The sequence below is a fragment of the Naegleria fowleri genome (assembly GCF_008403515.1).
Source record: "Naegleria fowleri strain ATCC 30894 chromosome Unknown tig2, whole genome shotgun sequence".
Lineage (NCBI taxonomy): Eukaryota > Heterolobosea > Eutetramitea > Acrasida > Naegleriidae > Naegleria > Naegleria fowleri.
Window position 1 is genome coordinate 238,411 of NW_025407934.1, and position 18,507 is coordinate 256,917.

At 37.6% G+C, this 18,507-nt stretch overlaps 8 protein-coding genes across 8 annotated transcripts; 4 read left to right on the forward strand and 4 right to left on the reverse strand.

The window, feature by feature from the left end:
• Positions 1 to 126: 126 nt before the first annotated feature.
• On the forward strand, positions 127 to 7,161 carry FDP41_000377 (uncharacterized protein; the record flags this gene model as incomplete). The annotated part of the gene is made up of 1 exon (XM_044707110.1): positions 127 to 7,161. The coding sequence occupies one exon, from the start codon at positions 127 to 129 to the stop codon at positions 7,159 to 7,161; it is 7,035 nt and encodes a 2,344-aa protein (XP_044569191.1).
• Positions 7,162 to 7,213: 52 nt separating this feature from the next.
• Positions 7,214 to 7,825, reverse strand: FDP41_000378 (uncharacterized protein; the record flags this gene model as incomplete). Its single annotated transcript, XM_044707121.1, has 1 exon — positions 7,214 to 7,825. The coding sequence occupies one exon, from the start codon at positions 7,823 to 7,825 to the stop codon at positions 7,214 to 7,216; it is 612 nt and encodes a 203-aa protein (XP_044569192.1).
• Positions 7,826 to 8,047: 222 nt separating this feature from the next.
• Positions 8,048 to 8,992, reverse strand: FDP41_000379 (uncharacterized protein; the record flags this gene model as incomplete). Its single annotated transcript, XM_044707132.1, has 1 exon — positions 8,048 to 8,992. The coding sequence occupies one exon, from the start codon at positions 8,990 to 8,992 to the stop codon at positions 8,048 to 8,050; it is 945 nt and encodes a 314-aa protein (XP_044569193.1).
• Positions 8,993 to 9,121: 129 nt separating this feature from the next.
• FDP41_000380 (uncharacterized protein) lies at positions 9,122 to 9,773 on the forward strand (the record flags this gene model as incomplete). The annotated part of the gene is made up of 3 exons (XM_044707144.1): positions 9,122 to 9,126; positions 9,234 to 9,244; positions 9,349 to 9,773. The coding sequence occupies 3 exons, from the start codon at positions 9,122 to 9,124 to the stop codon at positions 9,771 to 9,773; spliced, it is 441 nt and encodes a 146-aa protein (XP_044569194.1).
• A 1,009-nt stretch (positions 9,774 to 10,782) lies between these two features.
• On the reverse strand, positions 10,783 to 11,940 carry FDP41_000381 (uncharacterized protein; the record flags this gene model as incomplete). Its single annotated transcript, XM_044707155.1, has 1 exon — positions 10,783 to 11,940. The coding sequence occupies one exon, from the start codon at positions 11,938 to 11,940 to the stop codon at positions 10,783 to 10,785; it is 1,158 nt and encodes a 385-aa protein (XP_044569195.1).
• Positions 11,941 to 12,544: 604 nt separating this feature from the next.
• FDP41_000382 (uncharacterized protein) lies at positions 12,545 to 12,799 on the reverse strand (the record flags this gene model as incomplete). The annotated part of the gene is made up of 1 exon (XM_044707166.1): positions 12,545 to 12,799. The coding sequence occupies one exon, from the start codon at positions 12,797 to 12,799 to the stop codon at positions 12,545 to 12,547; it is 255 nt and encodes an 84-aa protein (XP_044569196.1).
• A 347-nt stretch (positions 12,800 to 13,146) lies between these two features.
• Positions 13,147 to 13,434, forward strand: FDP41_000383 (uncharacterized protein; the record flags this gene model as incomplete). The annotated part of the gene is made up of 1 exon (XM_044707177.1): positions 13,147 to 13,434. One exon carries the CDS (start codon positions 13,147 to 13,149, stop codon positions 13,432 to 13,434), a length of 288 nt encoding a protein of 95 aa, XP_044569197.1.
• A 1,652-nt stretch (positions 13,435 to 15,086) lies between these two features.
• Positions 15,087 to 16,980, forward strand: FDP41_000384 (uncharacterized protein; the record flags this gene model as incomplete). Its single annotated transcript, XM_044707188.1, has 3 exons — positions 15,087 to 15,232; positions 15,429 to 16,689; positions 16,846 to 16,980. 3 exons carry the CDS (start codon positions 15,087 to 15,089, stop codon positions 16,978 to 16,980), a joined length of 1,542 nt encoding a protein of 513 aa, XP_044569198.1.
• Positions 16,981 to 18,507: the final 1,527 nt, after the last annotated feature.

An 18,507-nucleotide genomic window follows, 5' to 3' on the forward strand; every position in this document is an offset into this window, starting at 1 on the left:
TTGAACGATCGAGATTGCTACAAGATCATCTTTGCACAATTCCCAACATGTCCAACCACAAGACAGGTTCACGTCACTCATTCGCTCCTCCTTTGTTTTGTCAACAGACAAATCTTTCACAAAAAAATGAGTGCCACTCCAGGCGCCCTTTCTTCTTCCTCGGCAACAACTTCTCCTTCCACATCGCCCTCCCCGTCATCGGCTCCTCTGATGATGATGTCATCCGATAGTCCAGTATTGACCCCTACAACAACAGCCTCCTCCATCACAACATCCAATACAATGGCACATCCTACTGTTTTAGGAGGAGGAATTGCTGGCGATTCTCATCATCATGGATCCTTCTCATCGATGGACTCGGCCACCGGATTTCCAAATTCACCTTCTTCCATGCTCTTCAGTACTTCATCGGCAGGTACGAATAATAGTAGCATCAGTAGTTGTTTAAATACCTATGAACAGCAATATCAGCAATACATGCAAAATGTTCTTGCGATTGGATCCGATCAAAAGCCTTCAAAAGATAAACGTCAAAGCACACAAGTCTTTAATGATTTATTATTTCCCGATAATCTTGTTCAAGTGATTGAAACACAGAAAACAACAGGTTCTTCCAGAGCCAACACTGTGGGTAGTATCAGTAACGTACCACATCATATCAAAGAACAATTCAGATACTTTGAATCTCCAAACTTGTCCATTGATTACGAATTACATGGTAAATTTGAGAAGGCTTCTCTTCCTGATTTAAATGTGAGAAGCAAACTACCTGTGTATGAAGTGGATGTGAGAGTGAAGACCTCAAGCATCTCATCGGGTAGCGCTACTCCTCTTACGGATCAGTCCAATAACAATTCTGGTGGAGATGGTGACCAATCATCATCAGAAAATAATTTTACCAAGTTGATGAAAGAGACAGAGTCGGCCGGTATGACAAATTACAAACCTGGTGAGACAAAGGTAAAAAAAGTTGAAAAAATTGTCGACAGTATTGACAAGACCTCAAAAAAGATTCATGCCAATATTGCACATGTTAAAAACGGTTCTCAGAAATTGAACAAAACCATGTTTGTTTATGACATGAGCACTCAATCTGTTGAATGGGACTGGAATGGTGGTGCTGAGGTGCAAATTTGTAAAAGAATCAAAGACAGAAAAGTACCTCTCAAACATTCACCAATTTTGATTGAGTTATTGGACTTTGTTCCAAAACTTTTCACTGAAAAATTTGATTCAGAAAAACTTGAACCATTCTTTATCACAATGTGCGTAGTAGATTTTAATACTAAAAAGAGAATTAGTGAGGAATTTCATTGTGACGTCAATCACCAGTTGGCAGATGAATCCATGAGAAAACTTTTTTCATCCTCAGATTTGGAACAAAATAAGGTAAACAATAGAGCAATCTTCCAAATTTCAGAGCGATCTGTGGATGTTTTCCTGTACATTAGAGTTTATAAAATTATTCAAGGAGATGAAGATGACGCTGCTGAACCATACATTAGACCAGAAAAATGTAAAGACAGCAAGAGCAAATTTGCAAAAAACGCTTCAGAGAATGCTTCTAAAATGAGACCATACTTACAACCAATGGCTTACTCATTCCAACAATTGTTTAATGCGTCTGATGAGGTATGCCTTGATAATGAGGTAAAACACTTCTTAAGAACAAAGGGAAACATGGGAGACGAACAGTTCTTTAGCACATTTGCAAGTTCAAAGGAATCTTCTACCGACTCCCTAAATGCGTCAGGAACTAAGGGAAAGATGAAAAACTTCCCTGCTGTTCTAAAGTTGAGGGTTGTGGAGTTGAATTCTGACGATTATACTGATCTAAAGAATGCAATGGATCCTTTGGAAGGTACAACAGAACTTGATATGAGCAAATATTTTGAAGAAGAGGGTAATATTAGATGCAAACTCATGAGAGAGCTTGGCACATCCAAATTAAGTTATTTCAACGAGTATGACAACACATTATATGTGTATCCACAAAACGTTCAAATTGGCTCAAAAGGTCTGATTGGATCAAAATCCAGAAGCGTCAGTGTGAAGATAGAATTAAGAAATAATGACGATAATCTTGATTCACCAGGCCTTCCTCTCATATACAATCGATTCAACAAAACTGGAAGAGATTCAAAAACTACTCACGACTATTCTACTATTAGCTATCACTCTAAGCATCCAGAATTCAACGATGAGTTCAAGATTCAACTTCCAACACATATCACTGAGAAGCACCACTTGCTTTTTACTTTTATCCACGTTCCATGCAAGAATAAGGATCAAGTAGCTAAGGAAGACGCTCCTTACAAAGCAAGTGTTGGATCTGTTTTAGGATATAGCTTTATTCCTCTCTTGGACTTTACTACCGTTGTTAAAAGAAAAAAACCTGGACAATTAGTCGAAGAAGATTCAAATATTCCAATGACCTTTAACATGGGTAGATTGGTTAGTGGTATTGAACAATTACCAATTTATCAAGAATTTAGCGACAAGAAGGGCTATATGAGCGAAAAAGTAAGAAGTACAAGTAAGCTGATTGAGAATGGAAAGCCACTCTTTGTGGTTTCATTCCTGCCATTTAGTACTATTTATACCACTGACAGATGCCTTTCTCATTTCTTTGCGTCCCTTCCACTTGTTATCAGTGACAACGACGTGAGAGACTCTGTCATGTTTGCAAAGAATGATACCATCTATGATACCAATTTGATAGGCGGAAGTGGTATTGTCACATCTCCTTCAGTTGTTATGAAAACCATGTCATCTGATGACCTCTTTGACGGAGAATTGCCTGCAATGGGTACAGGAAGCCCAGTATTAAGAAGAAGTAATAGCGGTGCAATAGTTTCTAGCATGAATCCTGAATCTATTGTGATGAGATACATTTCAGAAATGTATCATGTTCCAGTGAAGGATTTAATCAGCTTTTTACCTGCCATTCTTAATCAATTACTGAGAACCATTTGTACTGGAATGTGCTACAATCACAATATGAAAAATGCCCAATACCAAGCTTTCCTCTTTTTCCTTACTTGTCTCGATAAAGTGAATAGATACTATCTCGAAGCCAGCAATACGAGAGGTCAACAAGAAGAAGAAAAAACCTCTTCTGACTCATCAACAGAAAGAAACAAGCTAATCAAGGAATATGTCGACAAAATATTTGTTAACTTCCATCATTGTGATTCATATGTATTCACAGATCTTACAAAACAATGGTTATTTATGCTCGAAGAAATTCAAATCAAGCGAACTAGAAGAGGAGATCCAAATAAGGCCAGAATTGCTTTGGAAAACAACGACGACATGGAAAGCAAACTTTCCTTAATGTACAGTTGGGTAATTTTCGACCTAATCATCAAATCCCTCACGCTCTATCTCCGAGAGAAGAAGCTCCTGAACATTGTCGATAGAAGCAAAATGTTTACTGGAGGTAATGGTAGATTACTTGAATTTCACAATATTCTCTCAAGGTTAGTCAAAGTCATAGCGACAGAGACAGCATATCGAAGCGGTGCTGGTTTCAACGTGGCAAAGCTACTCAACTCAAACTTTGCCTTGTTCCTGAGAGACTTGTTCAATGTCATGGATAGAGGCGTCGTCTTGTCTCACATTGAAACATACATGAACTTGATTACAATGAAGGCAGGATCAGAAGGAAATGGAAACTATGAAGTGATCCAAGAATTCAGAAATACTTTCTTGGAAATTATTGTGGACTATGAACATTATGTTCCATTATCTATGCCATACTTTTATAAACCAAACAAGAAGGATGTAGATCCTAATGAAGATTCACAGAACATTACTGATGAAGTCAAGTTGAGCAATAACCACTTTTTATGTGGTTTGCTCATGAAATGGTGTATCGAAGATTTGACCAACAAGGAAAGAATTGTTAGAAGCAGATCAATTGCCCTCATGAGAAACATGTTAACCAAGCATGAATATGATAAGAGATATCAGAACAAAGATATTCAAACAGCAATTTCAAACATGTATTTCTCCTATGTTCTATTATTTATCGACATTTTCCACAAATTTAAGAAGACTAGTGAATCTAAATTAACGGAAATTAGAAATCTTGTCAACAAGTCCAAGAATGATTACCAATTAAAATTGACAGAACTCAGCAAGCAACAACAAGAATTACAAGACCAATCTCAACAACAACAACAACTGAAGGAGTTGGAAGATTCCGTCCAAACAGCCAAGAAACACTACAATGACACTCTCACACAATTCAAAGATGAGAAAGAAAGATGTAAACTTGAAAAGCAACAAGCGCTTATTTCCATTTTGTTCATTCTTTACAATATGGATCGAGAACTTTTCATGAAATGGTTTGAAATCGAAAGTTTTAACAGAAAGAAGATTCTTCTTCAAATTATTTACATGGCTGTGCAAGTTTTCCAATACAGTGGAAGAACAAAGATTGAAGAGAATCACAAGTTAGGCATTGGAGCACACACCAATACTGGAAAATCCTTGAACGAGGCAAAATCTAAATTAGAGAATTTGTATACTTCACTGGATCGAAGAATTCCTAACAGAACAAATCCTAACGCCGGTCGTCGTAACTTTAGGGAAAGAATGAACTTTTCCACTCAAAACAAGGCATCTGTGAGAGGTGGAATGGGAAGTGTTACCGAAACGTCACTTATTGCTCAAATGGGTAAAGGCAACACTGGAAGCGTTTCTTTGAAGAGTTCTACCACATCTCACCCCTTGAAAAATTCTGAAAAGAAGATTATTGATGATTTGGTGTTGTGGGAGTCCCGATTGAATGTTGAGATTTCAAGCTGTATTCTCTCGATCATGTTGGATATTTGTAAAAAATTCCAATTTACTTCAATCATGGATTTAATTTTGAATTTGGAGATTAACAGAAAGAGAAACGAATTGGAACTTTTCCACCACATTTTCCACATTCTCATGTCTTTCTTCAAGACAAATCAAGCAGATTGTTGTTTAACTGGTCTTTACCACTTACTCAGAGTGTTTATTAAGAAATTCAGGTCAACCATATTCACCAGTAAGAATGCTGAATATATCGAAGTACTTTGTAAACTTGTGCTAAGACAAAGCCAATCTGTGCTAGATAAGGTGAGAAGCCAGGCAACTGCTCTTTTGTACTGGATGATCAAACAAAACTATTTAAGTGATGATCTTTATAATTTCACAAGAACCAAGATTCAAACAACTGTTGCTCTCTCTTATTTGGCATCTGAATTTGAAAATGGTGTGAACATTCAACTCTTGAGAGAAAGTTTCCAAATTATTTCGGACTATGCTCAAGCTGATTCATCAGTTCCACAATTGGCCCCACAAGATGCCTTCCACAACGCTCAAAAAGTATTTGAGATTAAGAAACCATCCGAAGAGGATGAACTTGCATACAAGATGCCATACAGTCAACAAGTGAAGCAACTAGTTGAAAGATTGAGAAAGACTCTCCTTGATACTGTTCAAATTGAAGAGCTCAAGAAGAGAAAGGCTGATCAAGAGACTATGTGTGATTTGTATCACAGAATTGCAGGTGGTTACAAGCATGCACCTGAGCTTTCTGTGACTTGGTATCACAACCTCGCTCAAGAACACATCAAACATGAAAGATATATTGAAGCTGCCCAATGTTATGTCTACATTGCAGGAGTTGTGTTTGAATACTTAAAATTGAGACGTGACAAGTCAGTCTGGGGAAATCAATATGGCACTGATCAAAAGAAAATTTCTGAACTCTCTCAACATTTCTTGAACATTTCTCCATATTTGAGAACTGAAAACTTCTTGGAGTTGAAAGCTCTCTTCCAAAAGAAATCAACAACTTCAGAAAATATTGGACCAGAATTTGAATCTCACTACTTTAACCGAGATGGTATGGTTCAACTTCTCTATAGTGCCATTCACTATTGTAAAGAAGATAGTTATTATGAATTCATGGCAGAATTGCACAAGTTGTTATTAGGTCTTTTTGAAATTGAAGGCGATTTTGAGAGAATGAAGAATGAATATAATGAATTAAGCAATTTGTACGCCAAGATGGCTGATCCAAAAACAAGAACTGCTCGTTTATTTGGAGCCTATTATCGTATCTATTTTGTTGGAAAGCTCTTGCCTGAAAATGTTCGTGAGAAGGAATTTGTTTACAAGATGCCCAAGACTACTCGTTTGAATAATTTAATGACCTACTTGAAAGAACATTTCCGTTTCGGAAAGGAGCTTAAAATTATTGGAGACTCTCAAGTAATAACTGACGCAATGAAAAAAGAAGATGAGGCCTATGTCCAAATTACCTCTGTGAAACCTTATTACACGAATAATGCCCTTCAATATGAAATTCCAAATAGTGACCGCTACTTTAACGAGAATGTTAACATTTCAAAGTTTATTTTCGAAACTCCTTTCACATTGGCTGGTAAAAAATCTCACGGAAATATCACTGAACAATGTAAGAGAAAAACAATCATTACTACCAAATTTACTTTCCCTTCTGTGCTCAATAGAAGTGAAGTACTATCCAAAGAATATACCGACTTGTCACCCATTGAGAATGCTATTGAGATTGTAGAAGGTTCTATTCAAAGACTCACTAATGCTTGTATGGGAGCTGAACATCTTACCATTGGAGACAAGGACGAAGATAAGAAACAAGTATTTAGATTTGGAAGAATTTTGGATGATGATTTTGATGTCGACGAAGAGTTCATTACTGATCAAAGCTCATCCGCTGTTGAAGCTATGAATGTTGTCGCGACTGAAGCTGTTTCAAATACACCATCTTCTCCAAACGATGATGGTGAAAAGAAGAAAGTACAAGCTGCACCTATTGATGTGAGTCAACTCCATCTTGTCCTCACAGGTGTTGTTATTCCAACAGTGAACGAAGGAATTCCTCACATTGTAAACTCATTCCTCCATCCAAACGAGGTTTCTAAATATGAGGCAGAATTTGTCACCAAGCTGAAGAATGTTTGTGTGACATTCTTAAAGAGTTGCCATCGAGCAATTTTAATCAGCAATGAATATAGTAATGAAGCTCAAAGACCATTGCATATCAAGTTTGAAGAAGGCTATGATGTCTTGGTAAATGTTTTTGAGAAGTGTATTGACAATATTCCAAATGAAATTAAGACCATTCGAAAGCACTAAGAATTTCGAAGAGGTTGGTTGAGCTAAGCTGTATACTACTATAATTAAATTATTATTTATCATTCTTTTCCGTTGTTGTTTGTTGTTTGAGTAAGTCTGATTGCTTGACAATCTTCCCATACATTTCTTCCAAAGATTGCTTATTGTCACTAATCCATCCTAAATGATCTGCAATAAGATGAAGACTCTTGCAATTCTTACATCGTGTGATTACGACACCTTTATAATACGAGTGTTTGGAAAATTCAATGTAATGCCTCTGCTTACAAGGTTTGCACGTATAAAACATTCCCATCTTTTCCGATTTTTGTCGTTTTTCTTCCTCAGAAACGTACAAGGGATCATTGACATCCTCTTCCTTGCTGTATGAAAAAACTTCTTCCGAATAAAATCGTTTCGTTGTGGCGATGTTCAAGCAGAGGGCTGACATGGAGGTTTTTCGGAGCAGAGGGCTGCTGAGTTGATGTCCATTGTTATTCTTCATATAATGCGAGCAATAATTCCTCCTATCGGAATGGTCAAAGACACTCTTTAACTCATTGGAATGTGAATCTAGTCGTGACAGAGCATTGAACATTGAACTGGTGTTTCGTTTCCGAAATAATGTTGTTTCGGAGAAGGAAGTGAGTGGCTTGATGATTGCCAGAGTTAGCGTTTTGTGCATTTTTTTAGTGAATGGACTTTGATCACAAAATTGATAGCTTGCAATTTGATTGGAGGGGTAAGATGACAGAGTTCGAAACATTACGAGTTTATAACAGTCCACTCTATTGAACAAGTGGAAACCATAGGAATGAATCGCTCAGGACTCCACTCGTGAACTGTATCATCTTACTGACCTCAAGTCACACACAACTAGTAGTAGTCACACAACAATCTGTGCATCTTACTTGACTTGAATGTAATCCAAAGAGCCATCAAAATACTTGGTACTCTTCACCTCTTGGCCATCCTTTGTATGTTTGAGCTCAGTGTCTCTGAATGGAACTCTTCCATGATGCATGGCACGAGCACTGAGAGCAGTCTTACTCTTGGACTTGTTATCGAGAGACATGGAAAATGATTTGAAACATGTGGTTGGATTTGGCTTTAAATCCCTCAATATTGCCTGTACGGTACAAAGATATTCCTTTTGAAAGAGTGTCTTTTCAATCTTAATTTCAAAATGATCATAAATGGAAGCTATGGTAATTGAGGAGGTACTTGTTTCATGATGATACACAGGGAATGGAGAATCTTCTCCGCACAACTTGGGCTCTGTCACAATCATTTCATATCGACACGGAGTTGGCTCACGAATTCCAACAATCTCTGTCGATTCTCCGCACATGAAAATAACTTGAGTGGATCTCTCAATTTTCTTTCCATCCAATTCACAAATTTGTCCATTCGTAAAAAGTGCCCTATCCTTCTTGTAGGAAGAAAAGGTGCCGAGATGATAGACGTCATTTCCGTGAGCTTGTCTAATTTTTCCTTCTGCACAATAGGAATAGGTCCAATAACCTTCCACCTTATTGAGGCAAGTACCTTTTGGCAATCTTGTGAGTACTTCTTCATAGGAGAGCTTTTTCTTCTCTACATTCTTTTTATTCTCTTGATCGTTCAATTCGGAACATGATTTTGTAGAAAATTTGAAGGAACAAGTAACACCGTCCAATCCAACTGTTGCTTGATAATTCTCAAGTCCTGGTTTTACTGTAAATGTTTTTTGATGGTGAAGTCGTGGTTGTTGTTGTATTGTCCGAAAGGATTCTTGATGACTCGATCGGATCATCATCAGTGTGGTTGCCGCTAAGAGCAAAAGGGAAAGCACGGCATGTTTGTTGGTCATTTTTCTTTGGGAAAGAGACGACAGCAGGACAACGGAAGAACGTACTTTAGTCAAGATATCTACCAAAGTGTTTGTTTCATTCAAAATCAAACTGGGAATGAAGAGAGTCATCAGCAACAGTCGCTGAGGATGAGGTGTTTAACTTGACAAGAGCAAAAAGAAGGAGATCATTCCTTCTTCATTGTAAACTACGAAAACTAGGTTGACCTGAATTTTTAAAAAATTTTGTTGAAAAAAATAGTCAAAAATTACGTACGTATTTCTCTCTCTTGCTTAACCCACTCACGTATAGAATTTGCTCCTTCAACATTCTTCTTGTATTGAACCGTATCGCATTATTTCAACACTCTGATTAGAAATGGCATCAAAGAGAGCAACAGGTGGTCTCGGTAACAAGTTCAGAATTTCTTCTGCTTTGCCAACAACAGCAATTATGAACTGTGCTGATAACAGCGGTGCAAAGAACTTGTACGTCATTGCTGTCAATCAAACTCAAGGTAGATTGAATAGATTGCCAGCTGCTGGTGTCGGAGACATGGTCATGGCTACTGTCAAGAAGGGTAAGCCAGAACTCAGAAAGAAGGTCATGCCTGCAGTCGTCATTAGACAAAAGAAGCCATGGAGAAGAAGAGATGGTACCTTCATCTACTTTGAAGATAATGCTGGAGTCATTGTGAACAACAAGGGTGAAATGAAGGGATCTGCTGTTGCTGGTCCAGTTGCCAAGGAATGTGCTGATATGTGGCCTCGTATTGCTTCCTCTTCATCATGTGTTGTATAAACACTTTTCCGAAATAAACCAAAATCATTAATATTAAGAGTTTGATTTGGAGAAGAGACTAATTTGAAGCGTTTGGTTTGTTTTGAATCCAAATACATTGGTGGTGTGAACATGGTTTCAAATTGCGCTCGTGATGTTCTGGCAAGTGTTGGGAAAGTGGATGCCTGGTTCTATCGTGATCAGTCTTAGCATAATAGGCGTAAATTGTTTTTGAATTTGATTAAAACACTTATCGTGCTCATCTAAACTTCTCTAAACTCATACATTGCACTGTATTATCATCCTGTTTCTTTGTTGGAACGGAATGAGACTTGTATTTTTGCTCATGTCACTGTTAAGGATATCATTGAAACAACGTTCTGAATATTTCCTTAACATTAAGAACGTTGTTTGTACATTTGCCACATCCCAATCAGTAATGTAATGGCAGAGGTGATCAACAACATATTCGAAGAAATTAACTGTCGCTTGGTTTTGAGTAAAAACAGAAACACTTAAATGGAATTCATTGGGAGTTATTGGAGGCGTTATATCACGCTTTGTTCAAGGCTTTAATGGGTTTTACTGATGACTCTTTGGATGAGTGTGTTCGTGAGTTGTCACTATTTGGATCGGTTTCTTGAGTCGACTCATCGGCTGGGAATGTGATGACCCGGAATTATCATTAGGAAGTACCAGGTTGATTGCTTTCGAACCTTCTTATTCGACTACCATAACTGACCATCTGTTTAGTGTTCTTCATATCCCCCAATTTATATTTATCAGATGGCATCTTGGCTGAGTGGTCAAAAGCGTTAGACTTAAGATCTAATCCCGTATGGGTTCGTGGGTTCAAACCCCACAGATGCCAATGAAATTTTAATATTCCCAAATTGCCACCTGAAAAAAAACCATTTTGTCCTCCAAATTTATTGTGATTACTTTTCATCATCACGGCCACCAAAGAGTCTTCTCTTAATTTCTGGGATCTCTTCCACCTTCTCTCTATCCTCGGAATGCTCTTCCTTGCTCAAAACCAATCTCGCATTCTTTTCCATGTGTACCGTTTGATGACAGCAAGCACACAAACATTGATACAATTCGGCTGCTTTCCTTCCAGTGCAAGAGTATATTCATTCACATGTGCAGCAATTTCGTCTCTATCCTCAAGCTCGAGAATGTGTGTTGCACTGCGTCTCTGATCAGCACCATCGGTTTTGATCTGATGAATGCGAGCGAGAATGAAAAAAGCAAGACCCAACTTTTCAAAATCCATTTCACACTTGGCACATTTAGCTCCCAACAATCGAACCATCTTGATGTGAACTTGGACCCACTCATTAAAGTCATCAAGAACTTTTTCCTCGTCCTCCGTTTGGGTTCCTTGCTTCTCCATCAAGTACACTGCATGCGGCAAGTGATGACATGCCTTGCAGAGAATTTCCAACGGTTCCTCAGTTTTGAACCAATTGGGGTCCTTTTCCTTTCTAAATGCAGTGGCAAAGTACTTGGTACAAATGAAGGACCTTTTCGTCTTGCTTGCCATTTGGAACTTGAGGTGATGAATGCAAGCAGCCACCGCTTGATACAAATTCTCTACAATAATTCCACACAGAGAACATGCTGGAAGACATTGTGGAGGGCGTCCCATCGAGTGTGTGGAACAACATTTCAAAGAGGCAAATTGTTTGCCCATGTGAACCAGTCCACATTTGAGAAAAGCTGTTGTACCCAACTCTGGATCACACACTTCCAAAGGCATCGATGGATGACTTGGACACATGACTCCTTCTTCTTTGACCTTGTGATACTTTTGCCTCTCCCTCTCGTTGTGTTTACGCAAACACTGTTGACATCTGGGACGAAGAAAGGTTGTTCGAATGAAACCATTATCATCGAAGAGGGTCTCTGAATCCATCTCATCACCATAATCGAGAATATTGGTGGAACTGTTGCTGGAACTGGTAGAAGTAGAAGAACTTCCTTCGACCAAGAGAACATCTCCATCATTAAGGAACTCCTTATCAGCATTGGTCAATGCAACATTATCCATGTCATGACCACACTCGGAACACTTGCCTTCCTCGACCAATTTGGCTCTTCTCGTTTTGGTACTTTTACATGCCTTTTCTCTCTTTTCAAAAGTATCCTTTTGTTGATTCACTGCATTGTTCACGAGAGAGCACATCTTCTTTCGATTTGAGAGAGAGACTTGAAGAATGTCTTGGGTCCTCCACCCTCTTGCACCTCCTTTTCGAGATGGGTAATATTGGCAGCCCTCAATTTACCAACAAACTTCTTGAGGATGAGCAGATATGTATAGAGTTGTTCCATCTTCTCAAGAGATGCGCTTTCAATAAGACGATCTTGTTTGGGCGGATATTGAAATCCGTAAGAAGAGTTGGGCAAGAACTTGTCAATATATTGTTCCTGTATGGCCCAGCATTTTAGCTCTTTGTAGATCAAGAGCCTCAGAGCCTTTCTTATTCCTTCTTTGAGAAGTATTCTTCTGTTGTTGAGGAGTACTCGTCTTGTTTTGAGGAGTCCTTTACTTGTTGCTCAACATTGCGGAGGTTTGTGGATCAACATTTTCATCAACCATTACATCAATGACTGGTTGTTGTTGTACGGCAGATGAAGACTGAACCTGACGAGATGATTGTACAACCCTAGTTTTTATCCGAAGATTTTGGGTCAATGGGGATAGGTCGATTAGATCCTACATCAATTAGCCTTGCTGGATGATAAGGTTGGTACAGATCCCTTGGACGGCTTGTTGGATGAAACAGTTGCTACAACAGAAGCCCTGAAGGGAGTAAGGTTGACTGAATCATGATTGGAGGTTGATCTTGATGAGAGGAAGATGACGCAACCTGATCAACCGAGAATGAATGTTGGCCAACTAATGAAGAGGAACCACCGAAAGTTAGTCTGGATTGTACGAGCCTTGTCTTCTTTGGAGTTGGTTGAGCAAATTGAGGCTCATTTGAAGAAGAAGAGGCTTCATTCTGGGCTCGCTTATTATCAGACTTGGATGGTTTTGGCATGACTATTTTTTTTAAACTCTTCCCTTAATGAAATTGTTATTTTCAACATGTAATTGTAATTTTTAGAGGAAAACATCGCTAGAAAAATTACTTCAACAACACAGTATGTAGTGTCAACTATGTCCATCAACCAAACAGCTTCCTCTCAGCAAGAAGAAGAACATTCCAAGAAAAGACTTGAACAATCCCAAAATTCGAAATTTTTATTTCATGTCCTTGTCACTGCTGGAATAGTCTACTTTTAATTTAGGGATAAATTCGAAATTTTTATAAACAAGTCAACCGAAAACTTTAAAGTTTTGTTGTTGACCATTCTTCTCATTAAAGGAATAATTAAAAAAATTGTCATGCCAAGAGTGTCCCATTCAAACAACAAGAGAACCAAGAGTGAAGGCTCTCCTTCTTCCAATGAGCCTCAATACGTTCAACCAACTCCCAACAAGAAGACAAAGTTTGTACAATCCAAACTAAGATTCGGAAGTGGCTCCTCTTCTTCATTGTCCTCGGTTGGCCAAAATCATCTCTCAGTTGATGGTGCATCACCCTATCATCATCCTCCGATCATGGTTCAATCAACCTTGCACTCTTCAGGTAATTCAGTTGTACCAACCATATCATCCCAACAAGGATACTAATGTTGGATCTAATCGAGTTGCCTCAACAAGTACCAACAAGAAGAAATCAACATCTCAAAATAAGGCTAAGTTCTTGCCCGACTCTCCTTATGGATTTCAATATCCACCCAAACAGGATCGCCATATTGAGAGTGCTTCCCACGAGAAAATGTAACAATTGTTCGATTGGCTTCTTATCCTCAAGAATTTTGTCGGAAAGATTAGGACCTTGAGCTCCTTGAGAAACAAGTGAAAGAATGTGGAATCAGGCATTCTTTGATTCTTTTCAAAACAGCAAGAGAATGTGTACTCTTGTAAATAATGCTGTCAATTATCAAAAAGATAGCTATGAAAAGAGGGAAAAGGCAAGGAAAAGAACGAAGGAGAAGGGACAAGTTGGTGGAGGAAGGTAAATGTTCCGAGTGTGGTCATGACGTGGATAATTCGTCTTTGAACTTGGCAGACAAAGAATTCCAAAAAAAAGGTCTGCTCTTGTTGAAGATCATTCGGCTTTCTCTAATCAAAACAGCAGTACCAACAGCAATCCTATTCTCCTCGATTTTGGTGAAATGGATGTGGATACATTGTTGGATGAAAATGGTTTTATTCGCCAGGATGTGCTTCGTCCAAGATGCAATACTTGTTTAAGAAAGCACAATCATTGGGAGAGAAACAAGTATAGCAAGACCAAGGAGGAACCATGTGTCCTAGCCATCCCTCAGTTCCTTTTGAAGTTTGTGATTCCTCCGGTTCTAAAAATTGTCTCCAGTGTGGTTACCTTGATCAATATTATATAAATGCTACACAAACATTAAAGGCAAAGTATTTAACCGGTGAAATTTGTGCATTCGAACTTTGTTTGGAAGCATTTCACTTTTTTCAATCTTGAAAGGCTGGGTAAACAATTGAAGGCAACCTTCAATGGAAGCATTTGAGTACTGATTGACTTCAAAGGCTCATTACAAAGAACAAACAAAAAACAATAACACAAGTGGGAGAGACCCCAATTCTCTTTTCAATTTCACTATTATTTCAACAAACTCTGTGAAATCAAAGCACACATGAGCCCTTCACGTGTAGACTCCTCCTTCTTCTCGACTTGTTCAGTCGTCCATCTCAAGAACAATTACCACCATCGTGGTGCTGCTTTCATGGGCAAGCAATTTGCCTCTCTGAAATGTTACTCTGTTCATGTGATGAATCAATCCAAAGAACGTCTTCCATCCTGTACTTTGTGTGGTACAGTGATTGAAAATTTGTTTCAGTCAGTGGATGCTTGTCTTCATCATACAAATTTTCAACGCCAAGGTACAACCACAAGATCATTCTCATCCACCAAATATTTTGCTACTGCCTTTCGCAATGAGAAAGATCTTATTCAATGGTTCAAGAATGAAGAACCATTGGAAATTTTGTGCAAAGCATGCCATCAATTATTGCATGCTGTGCATTTGGCAGAGAAGAAAAGAGTGCAAGATAATGATTTCAATGAGTGGGTAAAAATTTACATCAAGATGGTTAAACTTGGGAGCTCAATGCAATCATTGTTATTTGGATTTTGAGAAGGAATTTGGATTGAATTATTTTTTTCTTGCTCATGTGACATAATTGTTCCTTTTAAAGTCTTGACAAGAAAAGACAATGCAAGATTCTTTTAAAAAAGGAAATAAAAAATGTCTTCACCAAGCACTCACAAACTCTACGCATCGGAAGATATTGCTTCTCTCAATATTGCACGTAATATTGGTTCTGTCAAAGGATGGCATGTGACAGGAGATTATATTACCGTTGGTACATCCAATGATGCAAGTGTTTTTGTGTAAGTATTAATTCAATTATCATTCAATACTGTGTCACTAGAGAGTGGATTATTATATCTGCTACTATATGGTCTAACAACCACATCCATGAATGATTCATGTACACTCACCTCCAACAACAACAACAACAACAACAACTATTAATGAACCTATTAACCTATTAACAACAAACTCTCTGTGTTACACTCTCTTCAGCTATGATATTGCTCTCTTAGAAAATCCAAATAAGGCACTAATCAGTGTCATTCGATCTCCTTTCAATCATGTTTCAATTACAAGTGTATTCTTTGATTCTGAATTGAAAGCAGTATTTGTTTCCTATGATAATCATTGTTTGTGTATCTTTGATGTCCATTCAGGTGAAAAGATTGGTCAACTGAGAGGAGTGAATTGTAAACAATTATTTGTGATGAATCATCAATTATTAGTGGCACATGTGTCAAGTCATGATTCTATTATGACCACCAACACTACTGCCACCAACACTACTCGGAATTCAACCTCTCCAAAAAGTTCAACTACTACTACTACTACCAACAGGAGTACTTGTTCCCATCCACAACAATCTCTGATTCAAATATGGTCCATTTCAACATCAACAACTCGACCACCTTTTACCCAACAACAACACTCACGTACCATGAATCTTACTTTGAAATATTCCAGTTGTTTGAAATATTCCATTGAAATTTCTCATCTCTCACCTCATACCATCTATTTGGATGGAAATGTCAAGAAAGAAATGCCAGTCATTGTTGCTGGATTTAGTAAGAGTAGTGGTGGTAGTGATAGGAATGATCATAGTAAGAGTAGTGGTGGTATTTTAGTCTTGTATGATTTATTGGATGAATCTGACAAGAACAACGACAAGTATGTGAAAAGTTTGGTCTTTGAAACAACACCAACAACAAATACGACCAACACAACAACACTCATCCATTCATTATCTCATCATTCATCTCAAAATAATAAGGGTGTCTATTGTTTTAGTATTGATCAAGATGGAGATTCTCTCGATGACATTTGCATGTGTGGATTGTATGATGGTACTCTGATGGCATTTAATGTAACACAAATGAATCCCGAAGAATCAAGAATGAATTTGGTATTCATAATGGATGGAGAAGGTCATACTAGTAGTAGTAATAGTAATAGTAATAATAACAACGAATCACCACCACCACCACCTTCACAATCACCTCCATTCCATAATAGTATTGAATGTATTGCATTCGATGGTACTCTCAAGAGAGTAGTGAGTGGAGGATGTGAAGGAACTATCTGTGTGTGGTCTTTTAAAATTGAGAAGAAAACTAACTTCACTCATTCCACTCTTTCATTCACTTTGATCAAATCTCATTTGAATATTCATGATGGATTTGTGACATGTATGACTCAATGCGAAGATAAGGTTGCAACAGGATCACAAGATGGTACGATTAAGGTATTTGATAAGGTAGGTGTGTGTGGTGTTTCATTGTGAATCTAAATGATGGATATGATTCATTATTATTAACTTTATATTTGAATGGACAAACGATTGTTGACCTCTATGTGGATAATTATTATTTTGTCTAAATCATGTGGCATGTCTGTTCCTTTTTATCCATAGATGGATGGTTCTCTGATTTATAATTTAGATCAAAAACATGTCTCATGTGTGACTCATTTGGATTTTATTGAATCACATTTATTATTAAGTTCAAGTGAAGATGGTACCATCAAATTACATGTATTAACAAAATGATCATACGAATCATCAACTAACTCATTTGAATTCAGCAGCAGGTCTGGATACTGCTCTTCCATGTTGGAACACCTCAATTGGTTGAATCAACAGATGGAGGTGGCTTGATGGAGAGCTTTACTCTCGAATTTTCAAAGAGAGATGATTAAGGAAGGTGAAGAACACAATCACCAAGTAGCACATGCCCACCCAGTTAAACGTTGTGAAACGTTGCAAGATGAAGATACTCATATTGACGACAATAGTTTGCATGTGTTGATAAAGAGAGGATTCCTGGCATGCAGGAAGGATTTGTAATTGTTGAAAGAGAGAGAAGCTTGCTGACAATGTAAGGAAAATACGATGCAAATTGATTTCTCCTCCAACATGGCCTGCTTAATGAAAACAAATGATTGTAACAAAATTCAAAATGTTGAATACAAATATTGGTAGTCGTTTTCAAAACCTTGTGCTCATCTAATAAAATCAATAATAATAGTAGCATCTAATAAAATCAATAATAATATTAGCTCTTTATTGTCAAAAAGAAAAATTGAATCAAAATAAATACAATTGTTGTGTTAGAATAACTTCGATACACAGAGTACGTACTGTCTATCCTCAGACAACCACCGGCATCACTGTTTAACGGTTTACCCCCAGCAGCCAAACTTGCTGAATTTTCAGCAATTCTGTTGTGAAATATTCGAAAATATCCTTGTCTGAGGATAAATGCTAAAAGTATCCAATCTGAGAGTTCAGATTTCTGGAAGATCATCAACTTTTGTGGAAATATCTTCTCCCTCTCAGCAAAACATTTTTTGATCCTGCTTTTGGTGTAATGAAGATTACAGTCAACATTCAGTCATTGAAGATTTGTATTTTCAGAAGCCAATACAACCATAGATATTGCCACTCAAGAAGACATCAAGCTCGAACAAAAACTGTTGGAATTACTGAGGTTGAATTTGAGGCAGAAAGATGTATGCTTCTCATACCAATGAGGGTGGAAGTACAACTTCCAATAATACTAATGCATCTGAATGTTCCTCCTCCGCAAATCAAGGATTAGCAACTTTGTGAAACAAATCAATCATTGAATTCCATCCGATACTTTATTTGACAACGAACCAAAATCTTGAATTTTTCAAACAATGCTTTGGTTTTTGAATGATGATTCAGCAGCAATTAGAAATACATGGATGAAATGTTCTGAACGTAGTGAAGGAATGTTCCGATTGTAAACGATAAGTTTGGTTGAGTATTTTGAAAAAAATTTTATTGATCACAAGGCTTCTCGTGCAGCTGAATATAATTCTTGAAAAAAATTTACGATGTCCGAACCGCTATCATCATCATCAGAAGATTCATCATCTTCACCGGAATCATCACCAGCAACACCACCTTCAGCATCATCTTCATCCTCAAAAAAACGAAAAGAGTATGAGAATTCTACCCCATACAAACTAAAGAAAATATCAACTAAAGAAGGAGAAAGAAAAAACAAAACGTGAAATAGAAATAGAAAAAGAAAAAACAAAACAGGAG